Below are 17719 nucleotides of genomic sequence, written 5' to 3'. Positions count from 1 at the left end.
GCCTACTATGGGCTCCACAAGCTCCGACCCCGTACGAAGTGTACCAAGTACAAATCCCTAATTCGACCAGTTGTTCTCTATGGGCACGAAGCATGGACGATGCTTGAAGAAGACTCACAAGCGCTCGGAGTTTTCGAACGCCGAGTGCTCAGAACAATATACGGTGGTGTACAGGAAAACGGAGTATGGAGAAAAAGAACGAACCATGAACTGGCGCAACTCTACGGCGAACCCAGCATCCAGAAAGTCGTCAAGGTTGGACGAGTGCGATGGACAGAGCATGTTGCAAGATTGCCGGACAGCAGCCCTGCAAAGATGGTGTTCGCATCGAATCCGGTAGGAACAAGAAGGAGAGGAGCCCAGCGAGCGAGGTGGTTGGACCAGGTGGAGCAGGACTTGGCAAGAATCGGTGCAGCCGGGAGTTGGAGAACTGCAGCCATGGACCGGGTTTATTGGAGAAGAGTAGTGAATCAGATCTAATCTCAATGGGATGTAGAGTCGTAGTAAATAAATAAATAAATAGGGACAGCAAACGACGCCATTTTTTTTCCCGCTCTCATGACATTTTCCTTCAGTAAGATTTGTCATTTCATAATGGAAAGGTACTCCATGAGTCATCATTACATCCCGAAAAAGCGGTTTGGTGTGTTTTATGGTCCGGCGGCGTCATTGGGCCGTACTTTTCCGTGATGATCAAGACCGGCACCTTACTGTGAATGGGAATCGCTACCGCTCAATGATAACCGAATATTTTAGGCCCGAATGGGATAATATGGACTTGGACAATATGTGGTTTCAATAAGACGGCGCCACACAGCGAATTTAACAATCGATTTATTAAAACCATGTTTGGTGAGCGTGTTATCTCAGGAAATGGCCCAGTCAATTGGCCGCCTCGGTCGTGCGACGCCGTAAGACTATTTCCTGTGGACGTCAAGTCTATGGTTTATGCCAACAATCCAGCGACGATTGGTGAACTTCGTACGAATATCAAACTTAAATTGCAGCAGTATCGGCCGACTTATGTTTGAAAACCGTCAAAAATTGGGTTCAGCGTTTGGATTTCTACAAGCGTGCCCGTGGTGGCGAGTTCCATACATAACGGCATCAAATGTACTTTCACATGAATGAAGAATTTCATTGATATCCAAACTCATTTTTGTTTTATTTAAAAAAAGCTTTTGTAGCGCTCTTATTGAAAAACCCTTTACATGGTAAATTTTATTTGTATATGTTTTATTCAATTTTCTTTCCATATCCAAATACACGAACCATCCTCATCACACTACTCATACAAAAGTTGTACAAGATCTTATACATCTTGTGGACTAGTTTTTTTTTGTGCGGAAATCCATGTTTTCTTCAGTCTTTCCGATTTAATTTCATCAAGGTGTTTACGAAGTGTTTGCTCCAATATGGCCCAGTCAGTCTTCAGTAAACGCGCGTTCAAAACAAACACGTATTCTCTCTTGGTGCGAAGTGTACAAATTTCATAAACACGAAAGTGCAAAATGTACCCGGCGCAGAATTCAGATACTAAATATCTCTTCTCGCTTGTGTGATGCGCACCTCATTCTACACACACACATACACATCAGATTATAGCGCCCGCTTTGTCTTCGCTCATTCTAAACAAAGCATAAAAACAACAGAGCGTCTCCATACGAACCGTATACGCTTGTGTGAAGAAAAATATCTCAACAGAGAGAGCAATCCAGATTCAAGCGCGCAGTATAGAAATACGGCGCAAAATACAGTGTAAAACTCAGCGCAAAAACGGCGCTGACTTCAAAACATTTCATCTGTGTTTCGGAACGTGCTCATTCGCCAGAGCGCATGTGTACACAAGGAGTGGGAGCTCAACTGGGTTCAAAAATCTGTCTATCTGGTTTTTTCTTCAAAAGTTTACAAATGAAAATAGAATTTGTTAAAAATTCATAGTTCCGGAATTCTTCCTACCACTACAACTCTTACAACCCGTTTGAATTTCAGTTCAGTCCATACAACGAACGGGCTTTCTAGAGCCACTATTTTGAGTATTGAATGAATGAAATTTACGGTTTACGTTTTAGGTTCTAAAAGTCCTACGTCAATTTTCGTACGTGCCTCTAGTGCAATTCCAAATGAAATCACTTGCACGAGATAAGTGAAAGTCATAAGACAAGTAGCAACGGTTAAAAACACGAGACATACTCGATACAGGTTCGCTATAACCGTAATTTGGAGGCAGAGAAAAGTATGAGAACGCAGGTTACGGAGGCGTAGGTTAAAATTGGTCGACTAAAGAAGATCAGCACAGTCGATTTTCGAGGAAATCAGATCTGATATGAAAGTTGCCTTCGCTACATCTCTGCGTAAGCTCAGCAAATCGAGTCCGATCAATTTACAACGATCCTCATAGCTTGGTAGATTCGAAGGATCCCTTCAGTTCAAAAGAAAACTATTGAACTCAAGGCTTTGGAGTTTTGCGACAGCGATGTCATGATTGATTTTATCGAACGCGGCTGAAAAATCTATATAAACAGTATCGATTTGGTTACGAGACTGTAGAGAGCGGGCGATGAACGATGTGTACAGCACCAGATTTGTGGAAGTAGACCTTTTGGGCACGAAACCGTGTCGTTGGTCGGAGATGTAATTGCTGCAGGCGTGGGAGATAGAATCCAAAATTATTATTCCAAGTAGTTTGGAGATAGAACAAAGGCAAGCGATAACTCTATAGTTGCTGACGTCCTTTTGACGTGGGACTACGTCTAACCGGAATATATGGAGGGTAAAATGAAAACCTAAACACAGAACATGCAGGAAAAAATGAAAGATTTCGAATGCTTATAGCTCGAACATTTCGTACTGGATAGGAGAGATGTTTGCATCACTTGATAGGGAATATTTCTACGCATCTATCGCAACTAACAAAATGTTGTTTTTCATTAGATAAACAATTGAATAACTGTAAAATATTAGGCGTTATCTAAACGCCCTAACTGCATCGTTTTGATTGGCCCGATTTACGGTTTCCCTAACACAGCCATCAAAACCAAGCAGCCTTGGGGAAATCGGCATTGCAAATACATGAAAGTAGGGGGACTTTTGTTCTCATCGAAAAATGTTCCCTAACACAGACTTTAAAACCAAGCAGCGAAATCGGCTTTGCAAGCACACGAAAGAGCCTAGAGGCGAGTGAACTGAAAACCTCTTAAAGCCAAAAAGAAGAAAAAGAATACACGAAAGTAGGGGGAGCTTTTGTTCCCACCGAAATGTGTTCCCTAATAGAGATTTCTAAACCAAGGTGCCTGGAGAAATCGGTATTTCAAATTCATGCAAGTCGGGGGTATTTTTGTTCCGACTGGAATGTGTTTCCCTAACACAGACTTCAAATCCATGAAGCGTGGGGAAATCGGCATTGCGAATTCATACAAATCGGGGGTATTTTTGTTCCGATTGAAATGTGTTTCCCTAACACAGACTTCAAAACCGTGGTTTCTGGGGAAATCGGCTCTGCAAATAAATGCAAACTGCGAGTACTTTTGTCCTCGCTTGCCTTTGTGCAGAGTGGAATATGTCTGTCCTAACATGATCTTCTAAACTTAGGAACCTGGGAAAATCGTGCAGCCACTAGAAGCGAATGAACTTCCCAGTTTCAAGCAAATTCGAGATTCGAGAAGTATGTACACTTTTGGGATGTAAACTTCAGAGGGAAATGTAAAATAAAATAATCGTTTGATAATTTTTTTTTTGTCTTTATTGGAAAGATTTTCAGCCTTAGGCTGGTTCATCAAACGTTTGATAATTCTTCCGTACATATATTTTGTTCTAGTCATCATACCAAACGTAAAAGGTCCGTCATTAAATTTACTTGTAACGAAGAACAATCAATCACAATAAATGAATTGACTTTACACGGCATTTGTTCATTTTTTTCACTCACAGAGCAAATATATTGAACTCAATTGAATTTGGAAACTGTTTCATTCAATCAAGAATTTAATCAATACAAACGAATGATTGCTAAGCTAAGGTAGTTCCACGTGAACCTTGCGGTTATATCATAGATATAACCCACTCATTTTTTTTACTACCTTTTTTAAAAACAGGGTAAACGAAAGAATTCTTTCATGACTTCGGGAAAACTCCGTAACGTAGTGAGCAACTAAACAATAAACTTAGCGGTGCAGATAGACTGCTGGAACACGTTTTCATACGATAGAAGAGATGCCATCTGGTCCAGGATTCGAAGCTTTCTTGAGATTCAAACAAGCAAATTGTACTCAGCTTCAACTTATGGCAGGATCAGTACAGATAGCAGGTAGGCAACGTACACTGCTGGCAGCTTTAGAAATTTGTTCATTGTGGAGTTTTTCATTAACGAAAACACCGCTGAATTGTTCTCGAAATAGCTCACAAATACTCTTTTTGTTTGATGCGTCCATATTGTTGCGTGTCATTACGGTAGGTAGTCCTGACTCCTTCCTCTGCACATCGACAAATCTCCAGAATTCTTATTCTTGTGGGTTGTTCTTAAGATTACTCTGAATACGATTCAGATGAGCTCCAAATAGCGCTCTGTTCAGTAGTTCATAGTTTTGACGTAGAACCACGTCTTTCAGGAAGGATGCCAAATCAGAAAACAGGTCATTTTTAATGAAATAAAGTTAACATTAATAACTATTCTCACTGTGAACAAATTCTCATTATTTGCATACCAATCGAATCGGAAGATTTGTTTAATATGCTATACAGTACAATTCGCTAATCTCTAAATGGTTTAAATTCATGAAAACTTGAAGAATTTCCTTTTCCCATACATTTGTTCTGCCGATTTGTTTGCTAACCCTACCCGTATTTCGAATGCTTATAACTCGAACATTTCTTAATAGATCAGAAAGATGTTGGCATCAATTGATAGGAAATATTTCTGCGCGTCTATTACAATTAATATAATGTTATTTTTCATGAGATGAACATTTGAATAACTGTAAAATGTCAAGCGTTATCTAAACGCCCTAACTGCCAAGTTTCGATTGACCCGATTTACGGTTTCCCCAACACAGACTTCAAAATCAATGTGCCTGGGGGAATTCCGCTTTGCAAATACAGGCAAGTCGGGGTAAATTTTTGGTGTTGTGTACTTTAGTACTCGCTTGTCGTTGTACAGGCCGGAATATGTTTGGAATGAAACCACAGTTGCGAGTGAGCGAATATCATTCATTCCTAATGCTGATTTCAAACACATATATGCGGTTTCCGAAAGTACCAAAGCGGTGACGAAGTATACCAGCTCCAAATAAAGAGCGTTTTCCGACTGCTGATCCGGAAGTAAACCCTAAAAAGGACCCAAAATCATCTTTAATCTAAAGAGTTTATTGTTTTGTTATCACTCGATATCTCCATCTTGTTCGGCTAAACCTTCCTGTTTGGCGATTGCGTTTGCCACTCGCCACAGCTTTCACAGTTTTTTTTTCCAGATTGTGACATGTTGTACAGTAAATTACACTTAATGCGAATGCCTCAGTGTCGCATTGGAGGCGATTTTAACCTGTAATTGAAAATTTGCGATGACAGTGTCGACTTTCAATGTGGGGTCATAATTTGGACCCCGATTTCTATGTTTACAAAAATGTCCAACTAAATATGTTGCACTACATGTCCGTCCAATTAGCTAAATGTCGAAATAAATGTAAATTACTGCACTTTAAATCTGGAAGCAATTTATGAATTGGTGAAAATTGAATAATTGCGAAAGTCCACAACCATCAATAAGCTCAGAACAACTGACAAATTCACATACTCATCATATCCTGGCAAACAAATTATGAAAAAATCAATTTGTGTTTTATTATTATTTTGGATATTATTTTAGAATGCATTGAACTGTATTTCGTAAACTCTTCTTTGAAAGGTTTAATGGCCCTGATGAGCGCCATGTTTTATGGAATGGTACCAATTTAGAAAACTCAGTACTCGTGGTTTTGAAAAAAACCATTTCGAACGCACTTCATGCCGCCTTGTTCTGGATTTGCCACCAAAGCAGTTTGTATAAAGAACAAATTTTTTTCTTATGCTACCTGCTGCCGTTTTGCGATTGCGTTTGCCACTCGCCACGATGTGGTGTACGGTTTGGATGAGAATGCTCGTTACGGCAGCGGAGCGGGGATTTTTAAGCTGACTGGCTGACTCGAGAATTACGCATGTGTGAAACTGCGACCAATGTTTCGTTCATTTTTTCTTTTTCCTTTCCAATCGTGCTTCATTGTATTTCGTTGCTGCTCTGGTTGCCCGTTTTGGTCGGTACTATTTGAGGAGCACAAAATGGACCAATCAAAAATGGGCACATAGTGTATTTGGACAATGCTTGATATTTCACAATTATTCAATTGTTTATCTCAAGAAAAATGAAATGTTATTTGTTATGATAGATGCGTAGATATATTTCCTATCAATTGATGCAAACTCCTTTGCGAGCTATTGAGAAATGCCCGAGTTATAAGCGTCCTACGTCAAAAAGATGCATACGGGAAATTTTTGTTCTAGTGCGGATATGGAAGAATATCCAGAATTTTGGAATACGCATATACACCGCATTTATTTAGATACAACGTATATTTCATGGAAGTATGCTTCCAAATCCCCGTAGGAAAACTTTACTGCTGCATGTTGTGGAGTTCGATTCCACCTCAAGCGGAATATAGGAGCTAAAGTGTTAATAGTTCGTGATCGATATCTGAGTGGGAATGAGAAATTCTGGTGCGGATTGGCAGCGCTGTTCAATCGTAAATGTAATATATTAATATATTATATACAGGGTTTTCCATTTCGGGCTTCAGAAAGTATACAGCCCAGCGCTGACAACCGTTTGACATAGCTGTCAACCAAAGCGTCATATCGTTAGTTGAATGTCTGCCATTTTTCAATATGGATCGTTTTAGCATCGCACAACGTGTTAATTTTGTTAAATTATACTATACAAATGATGAAAAACCGGCAAATGTTTTTCGAGCATTACGGACGGATTTTGGTCGTCATGGACGGCCTACAGAGCACACAATCGCTAATGTAGTGCGTAAATTCGAACAAACTGGATCCGTAGCGGATATTGTGAAACCTGTGCATCATCGTAATGTGCATTCGGCCGAAAATATTGCTGCTGTTGCTGCCAGTGTTGAGGATGACACGAATGTTTCGATTCCGCGACGTGCTCAGAAATTGGGCTTGTCAAACACATCATTGTGGCGAATTTTTCATTTGGACTTGCACCTACATCCATATAAAGTCCAACTGGTACAAAAATTAGAGCGTGGTGACCATGGAATGCGTCGAGCATACGTCGATTGGGTGAACGAACAACAGCAGCAAAATGCTGAATTTTCGCATCAAATTTTCTTCAGCGATGAGGCACATTTCGAGCTCGTTGGCTATGTGAACACCCAAAATTTCCGTATATGGGGCTCAGAAAATCCACACTTGATTGTTGAGAGGCCATTGCATCCGCCAAAAGTCACTGTTTGGTGCACATTATGGTCTGGTGGAGTCATCGGGCCGTATTTCTTTGAAAATGAGGACGGCGAGACGGTAACTGTGAATGGTGAGCGCTATGGCCGCATGTTAACCGATTTTTTTTGCCACAAATTGAAGATATGGATATGGATGACATGTGGTTTCAGCAGGACGGCGCCACGTGCCACACAACACGACCGAACATGGCCATATTGCGAACGAAATTTGAGGAACGCATAATTTCGTGTTTTGGTGATGCCAATTGGCCGTCCAGATCATGCGATTTGAACCCGCTAGACTTTTTTTTGTGGGGTTATGCGAAAGACCGTGTCTATGCCAACTCTCCGCAAACTCTTGAACATTTGAAAGACAACATTCGTGAAATTATGACCGAGATACCGCACCATATGTGCCGAAAAGTCATCGAAAATTACCTGTTCCGGATCAAGGTGTGCGAGGAAGCCCTAGGTGGACATTTGAATGATGTTGTATTTCACACATAATGGCATAAACCAAACTTTAATTTGAAATAAAAGTTTCATAGAAATTCGAATTCTAAGTGTGTTTTATTTCAATTTCCTTTCGGAATTTAAAGTTGGAAAACCCTGTATATCTAATATGTAAATCTGGTAGCGATATCCATATTATTCTCTATCAGTTTACCAGGCCAGACCTACCAGTTTGAAATTGTTCGAATTTCAAATGAAAATTTTTACTACTGAAGTAGTAACATAAAACAAATTAAAAGTTATTTCAAAAATTTCGATGCGGATTGCATAATATAATTGCGTAGTTCTACGTCGAAAATGCGGTCGTGTCCTAGATACAACCTCTTACAATTTTTTGTTGATTTCAGAGTAACGGGTTTTCTAAAGTACACAACGGAAATTGGAAATTGGAATTTCCTCAATTGGAATTGGAATTGGAATTTCCTCAAAGTAAATCGTTTTTGCCTTTTCAAACGTTTCAAACGATTGGTAGTCCAGGGCGGGTGAGGAGAAATGCAGGCCGTCTTCTTAGGGGCGAATTAATCAATTTTAGCGGCAAATTTCAGATAGCGGCAATATGACCAGGCGGGGCGAAATGGGCCACCGTTCGTTTGGGCTTGTTATTGAACCAATAACACTTATTCGCCAACAATTGTGTTAGAAATACTCTTATTAAGTATCTCCGTGAAAACCGTATTCAAATACAATTGTTGTATAAAGATATTGAGAGAAATATCACACTGACTGATTATCACGAAAAACATATAAAAAACAATCAACAAAATAAGCTCTGTACGCTCCATGCTGAATGTTATTACTCTGCTCTTTGTATCAATTCGTACTGGTATTATTTCTGAACATTTTCACTGATTTATTGCGCTATTTTGCCGTTTCATGTAAAAGAACGGTTCATTTTTATTGAGCGTAAATGTACAGGGCGGAATGGACATACCTGCTTGGGGCATTGTGACCAGGTATTTTTTCAACATAAACTGTAAAAACAGCTGTCAAAATTTGTAAACATAGTTGGAAATAGTTAGATGAGGAATCATGGTACGGAACTATATCAGAACATCCGATTGTAAAAAGTGGTAACAGACCTTGAACGTGGCCAACGATGCAGCGAAGAGAAGTACGACAGCGTGACAAGCATCCTTAGTGCATTGTGTCCCGCGAGAAACACTTAAACGTTATCTACGTTGTGCAGACCCTTTGCTGCTCCATATTTCTCACCCTTTCAATAGTCAAAAGCAATTAACCGGAATAGATTGGCTGGCTGGTTTTCGAAAGTGTCACCCACAAATCTCACTTCGGACATCAGAAGCAACATCCGCTGCTAGGACTAAATGATTCAATCGCGTTGCAGTCGGGAAATTCTACGATTCACTGGAGGATGTACAGCAGAAATACAACACTCCACCAAAAAGGCAATTCAACGTCGATAAAACATCAGGGATTCCAATAACTATCTTTGTTTCCATAGGAGCAGCAAATAAACTAAAAATTATTATCTTTATTCAACAGGGGCAGACCAAAAATTCCAAAAGCCTAGCAATGCGGAGAGAAAGGCAGATGAGCGCAGGGTGCTGAGCAAAGAATAACCATTATAGAATATTCCATAGGACACCTAATGTTGCTACTGTGGGACACAATTCAGTTCCTCTACGGGTGGCGATAAACGGAACCAATGCTATCGATTCACAAATATTCTCTGTTCCTGATTTGAGCAACGGAAAATTGTAGTCCAATCACTTTGATCACATTGTTATTTTTTTGTACAGGCAAACTGAATGGAATCCAATGAAATACACGTAAAAGTTGCAAAACAGAATAAGCTTTCGTTTTATGAACTCGTTACGTTATTCCCCTAAGAAAACATGCTTAAATTATTGAATCAATAAACATGGTCATATTGCCCCGCATGGTGGCTCATTTTGCCCCGTAGTGTTTTCGATCGATGGAAATGGAACATATTTTGAAAAGTGTAATTTTGCCACATAAATCTTTTTCAAATCGTATTCATACAATCTACATCGATCAATCAGGTTTCAAATCGTGAGGTTTTAATATGTAACATAATTCATAGATGTTCCTACATGATTTAGGACGTTTCGTTCTTAGGGGGACCATATTGCCCCTATCTACCCTATATGTTTAGGAGTACGTTGAAAAACATTATCGTTACGTTTTGTATTAACCCACATGTCTTCAAATGTTTTTGCTGTGGAAAACTCATATTACCTCCAAGCCAAACGGAATACAAACTTTTATTCGAATAAAAAATACTCATGTTTTGTCATTTGTCGATTTCATTTGGAATTGCTCTCTAGGCTCACACATCTTCGTTAATTTTTGTTTGTGAAAAATTAACGTTACCTGTTATGGCTCTTGATATTTTATGTATCCTTTCTTTTTTCCAGATATTTCTTCCTTGTAGTTGCAAGCATTATAAATACGAAAATAATCAGTAATATATATGGTATTAGACGAATACGCGTATCATGGCTTCCAAATTAAGTGCAGAGGTTAGACATAATAGTGGTCCTTTAGAAGGTAGTAAATACATTCCAGTTGCCGAGTTTTACCATGGCAGAAGTATTTTCATAACAGGAGGAACGGGATTCATGGGAAAGGTGAGAATAATGATAAAGTTTATATGAAAGTATATGATGGTAAAGTAGCTTTATGGTTTATTTTGGCATACACTTCTAACATGTTGCATTTTTAATGTATAATTTGCCGTTCTTACAGTTCCAATTTTGCACGTCTTATGTTTTATGTTTATACATTGTAAAATATCGATTCCTTCTTTAGATAGTCTTTATAATGCGCGGTACACAAATTCAAATAAATTGCCTTCATGGAGACGTTCGTAAAGGCTATGCATACGTTTTTCGATTGTCGTAGTTTATATTCCGTGAACCAGAAATGTCGAACCTGTCTAATATCAATGAAGATTTTCGATCTTCAATTGTCAAACTGCTAGGTACAGTTGGTACCATATATACCAAAACATAAATTTGCAATATTACTTTCGTACTGTTATCATAAATTGACTAATTGTAATTGGCGTAACATGCGTTCAACAGTGTTACCATTTTACGCATCACATATAAGATGAAGATGTTAAAGTTATGCTTTGATAATTTGATTATAACTTAATATGTATTTTTTACAGGTCCTTATTGAAAAGTTACTCCGTTCATGTCCAGGAATTAAGAATATTTTCGTGTTAATTCGTCCTAAACGCGGACAAGATATAACAACGAGGTTAACTCAAATTTTAGGTGGTCCGGTAAGTAAATTCATATATTAGAAATTCATTGAAATTCAGAAATTCATCATACAGATTCAGAAATTTATCGAAATTTCAAACAGATATTTTTTTTTAAAATAATGCAATTGCACGCCAAATCGACCAAAAACAGCAGATTTTATCATATGGCCAATTTAAATTTAAATTTGTGTATTCAGCGTTCAGTGTGTACTCAAAATCATTGGGGTGGGTTTAGACTAGTGATATATTCATGAAGAAATATGATGAGATTTATAGAAATCGCATCAACCGTTTACACTAGCGTGAACATCTATAATGAATATATTCATATTTTCGATGAATTTATTCACCTGAAGTAGAACTGCATCTAACTTTAGTGATTTCTCACCAGTGAGAAATTCACAAGCGTTTACATATGCTGAATTTATTCAAGTTATATATACCTCGAATACGTGTATCATATTTATTCTCACCCGTTTACACCTATTTTCACGTGAATAAATCCATCTATAGCTATAGATCTCCCTAATGTAAACCCGCCATTAGTCTTTCTTTAAAAAAATCGTGAATTCTCGCGTAACTTTTTTTTTTTTTTTTTTGTCTGTATTATAGTGACTTTCAACACTTTTGGCTGGTTCGTCACTTTTACTTCCATTTTTTCGGAAGAATGTCGGGAGTGAGAATTCAACTCGTGACCTTGAGCGTGAGAGGTATGAATGTTACCACTACGCCAGATCGCCTCCACCGCCTCTCTCGCGTAACTTTTGAAAAGGTCCAATGTAACATTTTCGTCAACTCGAGAAAAACGAAGTTGAAGACCCGAACATTATTCCGCGAATTGTCTTAAAAGTTATCGATCTTTATCGCTCCTTTCACCTCTAGCGATCAAGAATAGCTCTCCAAAACCAATCATAGCTGTTGTTCCGTGATTTGAGTTTAAAGTTGATTCCAAGGAACGAAAATGTTACATTGGACGTTTTGACTGCCCGCGTTTGCACATTGGACATATTACGTTGCACGATAAGAAGTTGAAACTAACTACTAAACAACAATCCAAAAATCAGCATTTCGTTCTAAAGACAGATTATTATTGTTATCACCCGTTGAATTTTCAGTTCAATTCAACGGGTGATAACAATAATAATCTGTCTTTAGATCGATAACAACTACTGTAAGAAGCAAAAACTCAAAACGACCGAAGTACGACTTCGTGTTGTTTTGACTGCTTTGTTACTTCGGACGTTTCGGGCATCGGAGGAAAGTGGCGTCCGAAGTAACAGCCGGGTGCTTAAAATTCGAATCTGTACATTGGATACTTTTTGTATCGGCGATAAAAAGATGAAGAAAATAGATACGTGAACGATCGTTTTTGTAATGCATTCAATGATTAAAGACTAATAGCGTGCATCCATTAACTCGATTTGTTTACATTTGTTACATAGGATTTTCAAAAGTTATGCGAGAATTATAATGCCTGATAAAAATATGATGTTCCACAAAGTTCTTGGAAAATCAATGAACTATGAGGAAAAATAATACTTTAAATACACTGTTAGAAATGTTAATCAAAAAATTAATTTAATACTAAAAACTTTTGTATCTCAACACCCTCCTTCGATTGTTTTTTTTTTGTATATTTTTATCGAAAATCCCTTCTAGTTTAACAAAGTTTGACGTTTAGTGGTACTGTGTCGGACTCACAAAAATAGAGATATAAATTTTAAAAAATTCCAATACTTTGTGAAATCGTAACAATTTAAGAAAAGAAAATATAATCTACATGCGATTCTACATGAAAAACTATATTTAACGTTTTATCCTAAGGCCAACCGTTCACGAAATATAATCAATTTCTTATAATGAAAATAATGTTAGTAAAATGTTGGAACCTCAGTCGTAGTTTCCAGCAGAAGTAGGGTAAATAATTTTGGTTTGTGCTTTTTAGGGTGTTTGGATGTATTAGTGATCTGTTGAGCAGGCAAAAGAGATCGCTGCATAGGATTTATATGGATCGACAAGATTGAGATTTGTTTAAATAATTATTTTAGCGAAATAGTTATAGAAATTACGCGCTACACTATATTAATAACATGCGAATATCGCAAAATCCATATATGATCCATATCAATGGAAGCAGATTCATTATTCAAAAAGTTTCACAGAAACAATGCAAATTGCACATTACGATTGTATAGCCGGATTAGGTGAAGTGGGCTCCCATTTAAGCTCTGTGCTTTTTGCCCTGAAATGCTGGTCTCGTGATGAAGTAAACTATAATGAATATTCGTGTGCAGATATCCTTAATTGGTGGTTAGTTTCTCCAAAAAAGCAGATGATTATGTTGAAACTATGAACATATTCAGCCAGAAAGATCAACTAACCCTCAGATATGATTTCCGAGTACCTGAATGATCGGAAACGAAGACAATCCATCAATTGGCTCATTCATGGAAAATACAAGGAAGCATTCGAACGTGAGCTCGAGCCTCTGTGTCTTGAATCTAGGTCCGAACATGCTGATAATCCTTTCCTGTTATTTTTTCGATTCAAATCTAGTGGGAAAGTTGCTCAATGAACATCTCGAAATAGGTGCTAGTAAGTTAAGCAATATGCGTCACACAAAAGCTTTAGTTCCGTAAATAGTTCGCCTAACTGTTTCACAAAGTTTATGTTAGCTCTATGAAATATTTCGCGCTAATAGAAAGATCGCAACTATATTTAAATCATCTACAAGAACGTCGATTGATAATGAATTCACTTCTGCTGCATAGAAGCTACGAATGTAAATAAATGATGTTTGCCCAACAGATGCTCTGCATGTATGGCCGTGGACATAGTAAACGCGGTCCGGTGCGATGCGGTGCGGAGCGATGAATTTGAGCTCATCGCGTGCTATGACATACTGATCGCTTTGGATCGCGCGTTTTTTGATGTTTCATTCCACTCCATTCCGCATGTAAACAACCCAGCACAAGGATGCCAGATATGATAACATGTCTTCATTTTGTAAACAGTTGAATTGTGAGATCGTTTTTATTTGTGAACATGGTAAATGGAAAGCCCTTAACGTACCGTTTTCATTATATGCATTATGCAAATTAGAATAAAGTTATATAATTCATAATAATTTAACAACTCAATCTTTATTTCCATTCGATGAGTTCGATTAGGAAGATGTTTATGAAAATCGTCTGGCAACCACCACTTGCGTTCACTCGCGGCAAAACTCTCCACGCACAGTTTCGCCGCATTGAAATCGCGTTCGCATCGCGTTTACTATGTCAGGTCCGGGCGGTTTGCATTTGATTTCCACAGTCGTAATCAAACGAGCTTTCCCGCAATCGATCCCGCGCTCGCGCCCTCACCGCATCGTGTTCACTATGTCCTCGGTCTATGTGTAGCAAGAGCCCTATTGAACTGACAGGAGCCAACATATGGAGTATCCCACTGACATTTTCCCTTTGTTTTCACATGAATTGGGTATCCCACTGACAGTTCTGTTTGAGATTTGTCTAACGATCCTAGCATCAATCATAGCACCCGGCTGGATGCAGGAGAGAAAAGAGCTGAATAATTGCAGAGAGTGTGTGAGTTGTAACATTCAAATGAACTGACCACCTCTCGTCCTTCGTGTTATGACATCAGTACAGTTTCATTTGCTCCCCGTGTTTTCAACTGTTATATTCGCGTTGACGGCGTTGAGCTTTGTTTACCAGTTTAGGGGGCGCCAAAGATAATAATTGACTTTAAGGCAGAATGAACACGTTTTAAAAATTAAAATTATGAATGAAGATTAACTTTTGTGTATCAAATTAGTATTCTATTTAAATGAAAAACACGTTCAAATTCTAACATTTTAAAACTGGCTTCGTGTCTTCTAATCTGATAGAGGTTACATTGTCGAGTTTGGGACCCAAATTGAAAGTCGCCACCAGACGTCGACACTAACAACTGAGCTGAAGGGCTGCTTATAACGAACAGCTCTTTTAGATGAGCTGATCTGAGCTGTTCATCATGATGAGCTGGGTTGCACACCTCTATTGTGGACAAACCAACATCACCGCATTAGCCATTGGGGTCATCGAGAAGCATTAATTATATGTTTTAGAGGTATAAATGTGTCCCAAATGATGTGCAAGCATGATGTTCACAATATTTGAAAGTGTTATAATACAAAAAAGGTCTGAATACGTACAAAGTTCACCTGGCGGTTAATTAAAAGTTAGAAGGTCGATTTTATAAACCTTCCAAACATGTGAATCTCGAAGCGAACTCGAAACGAGCGAAACGAATAAGGCAGTAGTAGAGTTTCGAGCAAAGTTTGACATTAAGTAATACTGTGTTCGAGCATTTTTGTAACTCGAAACGAGAACAAATGTCTCGACAAGAAATGGTTGATGGGAAAATGCTAGTAAAACGTTGGTTTTAACACTAAACCTTACATCAAAGAAATTTTCAATTGCATTTCCTTTGGTTTTGACTTCTATTTGTACAAGTTTCTTCTTTTATTTCAGCACAAGAAATACAATAAGGATCACATTTGCAGTGCATTTTTTCTTTTTCCGTGGGCCTTAGAATAGGTATATGAGTACCATCAATACACCGGGTATCTTGAATTTGTCGAAGAAATATTGCTTTGTTCATTAAACGTTATTGTATCCAATTCGATCCATTTTTCGCAAAAGCTTCTCTCCAGAAGTGGCATCATTTCATTGAACACTGATGAAATTCTTGGTTGAGCCATACAAATTTTAAAAAAATCTCCTTTATTACATTAATTTGGTACGACCAGAAGATTCAAAACGGCCGCTAATTTCAAAGCTGTAGGAGTAGCTTCTGAGAGTTGTTTGGAACACGGTTGTATCCGAAATGTTTTTAAATGCTTCTCGACTGAGTCTGATATACTGCAGAAACCTTGAAACAAAAGAATAATTATTATCATTCATATCGGAAACGTATATAAGACAAACTCACTCATTTTCACCAAGCGAAAGAGACGGTTGTCGGACGGATGGTTGTTTTTCATATATAAAAGTTTTTAATATTAAATTCAATTTTCGAGTAAGATATTTTGTGTATTTAAAGTGTTATGTTTCCTCAACAGTTAATTGATTTTCCAACAACTTTGCCAAATATCATATTTTAATCAGACATTTGGATTTTGAGTTACGATTATTGAATGAAAGATCAATGATTTTGAATATGCCCTTTTCAAAAATCAGTCATCATTTAAATTCATCATATGATAATGAAAATTGTGATTTTAGAGGGTCGGATCAGCGGTCAGTTGATTCGGCGTGGAATTGTTCGAAAGCAAGAACGACTAAGAAGCACAAACAAATTTAACCCTCGTCATCTTGTTACAGCTTTTCGATAGAATCCGCAATGACAATGCAGACAATTTGAAAAAAGTAGTTCCAATTAATGGTGATATAACATTGCATGAACTTGGAATCTCAGAGATGGATCAGGTGAGTTCTTTTCAGCATAAATTTCGTACCTGTAATGATATCCTACGATTATCTTTCCAGTTAACAATTTGTCAGGAAGTTTCCATAGTTTTCCATTCCGCTGCAACAGTAAAATTTGATGAAAAAATCAAGCAGTCAGTTACCATCAACATGGTTGGAACGAAACAATTGCTGGATCTTTGTCACCGAATGTTATTCTTGGATGTAAGTTGTCGATAACAATTGTTGTGTATCATTGAATACACTTGCGCATATTTACAGCGTAATGTTAAAACGTTTCTAGAGACGTTTGTATACGTTCGGTTTATCTATCTATTCAAATTGAAAATAGGAAAAGTATGTTTGGAAAGAAAATTGACAATCGGGAGATTTCAGGGGATTCAAACTAGAAAAAAATTGAATCCTACTCGATTATTATAGAAGCCGATTAGATGAATTGTAGCTATTGTAGTAGTGGGAATGTTAATAATACAAAAATGTATATTTAACTATCATCTATAACAGGGGTGGCCAAACATTTGGGCTTTACGGGCGACTAATTGATCAAATGATAGGCTGCGGTCTACCAACGTTGACTGCATCAAAGAATCATTAGAAAATGAATGTACTGCTGTACAATAAAACAAAGTTGAGCCTGTACGCGCTATTCATAACTCGTATACGCATGCAAAATGTCACAGACAGTGCGTGTCTCTGTAATTTAGCTATTGTGTATTTATTTGTTGTTGCGTTATTTGTATTTATTTAAAGGAAAGGAAGTTATAATCAAATGAAAAAACTCCACACAATACTTTTTCTTCAACTTCATTCAGTTACAATTGTCAATTGTCCTGTGTGTACGAGTGTCGTCTATAGACGACATCCGCGCGACGAGCTGTCTGTACGAGCGTCGTCTTTACACGACATGAAATTCATGCTGCTCTTCGATCACACCAGCGCGATGTGCATACTTTCGGCGCAGTGCTCCGTACAGGGGTAGCACTTCGGCG

General features: G+C 38.0%; 1 protein-coding gene across 1 annotated transcript in view; it reads left to right on the top strand.

The window, feature by feature from the left end:
- The window catches only part of LOC129775211 (putative fatty acyl-CoA reductase CG5065), a 41098-nt gene that overhangs the window by 3068 nt on the left and 20311 nt on the right, over nucleotides 1-17719 (top strand). The window contains exons 2-5 of the mRNA XM_055779609.1: nucleotides 10403-10615; nucleotides 11161-11277; nucleotides 16626-16730; nucleotides 16791-16934. Of these exons, the coding sequence (XP_055635584.1) occupies nucleotides 10484-10615; nucleotides 11161-11277; nucleotides 16626-16730; nucleotides 16791-16934 (498 nt within the window). The 5' untranslated portion in view covers nucleotides 10403-10483. The remainder of the gene's footprint in view (nucleotides 1-10402; nucleotides 10616-11160; nucleotides 11278-16625; nucleotides 16731-16790; nucleotides 16935-17719) is intronic.

This window comes from Toxorhynchites rutilus, chromosome 3, assembly GCF_029784135.1.
Source record: "Toxorhynchites rutilus septentrionalis strain SRP chromosome 3, ASM2978413v1, whole genome shotgun sequence".
Taxonomy (NCBI): Eukaryota; Metazoa; Arthropoda; class Insecta; order Diptera; family Culicidae; genus Toxorhynchites; species Toxorhynchites rutilus.
The sequence above is the reverse complement of the archived record's forward strand: the minus strand, read 5'-3'. Positions and strand labels throughout refer to the sequence as shown.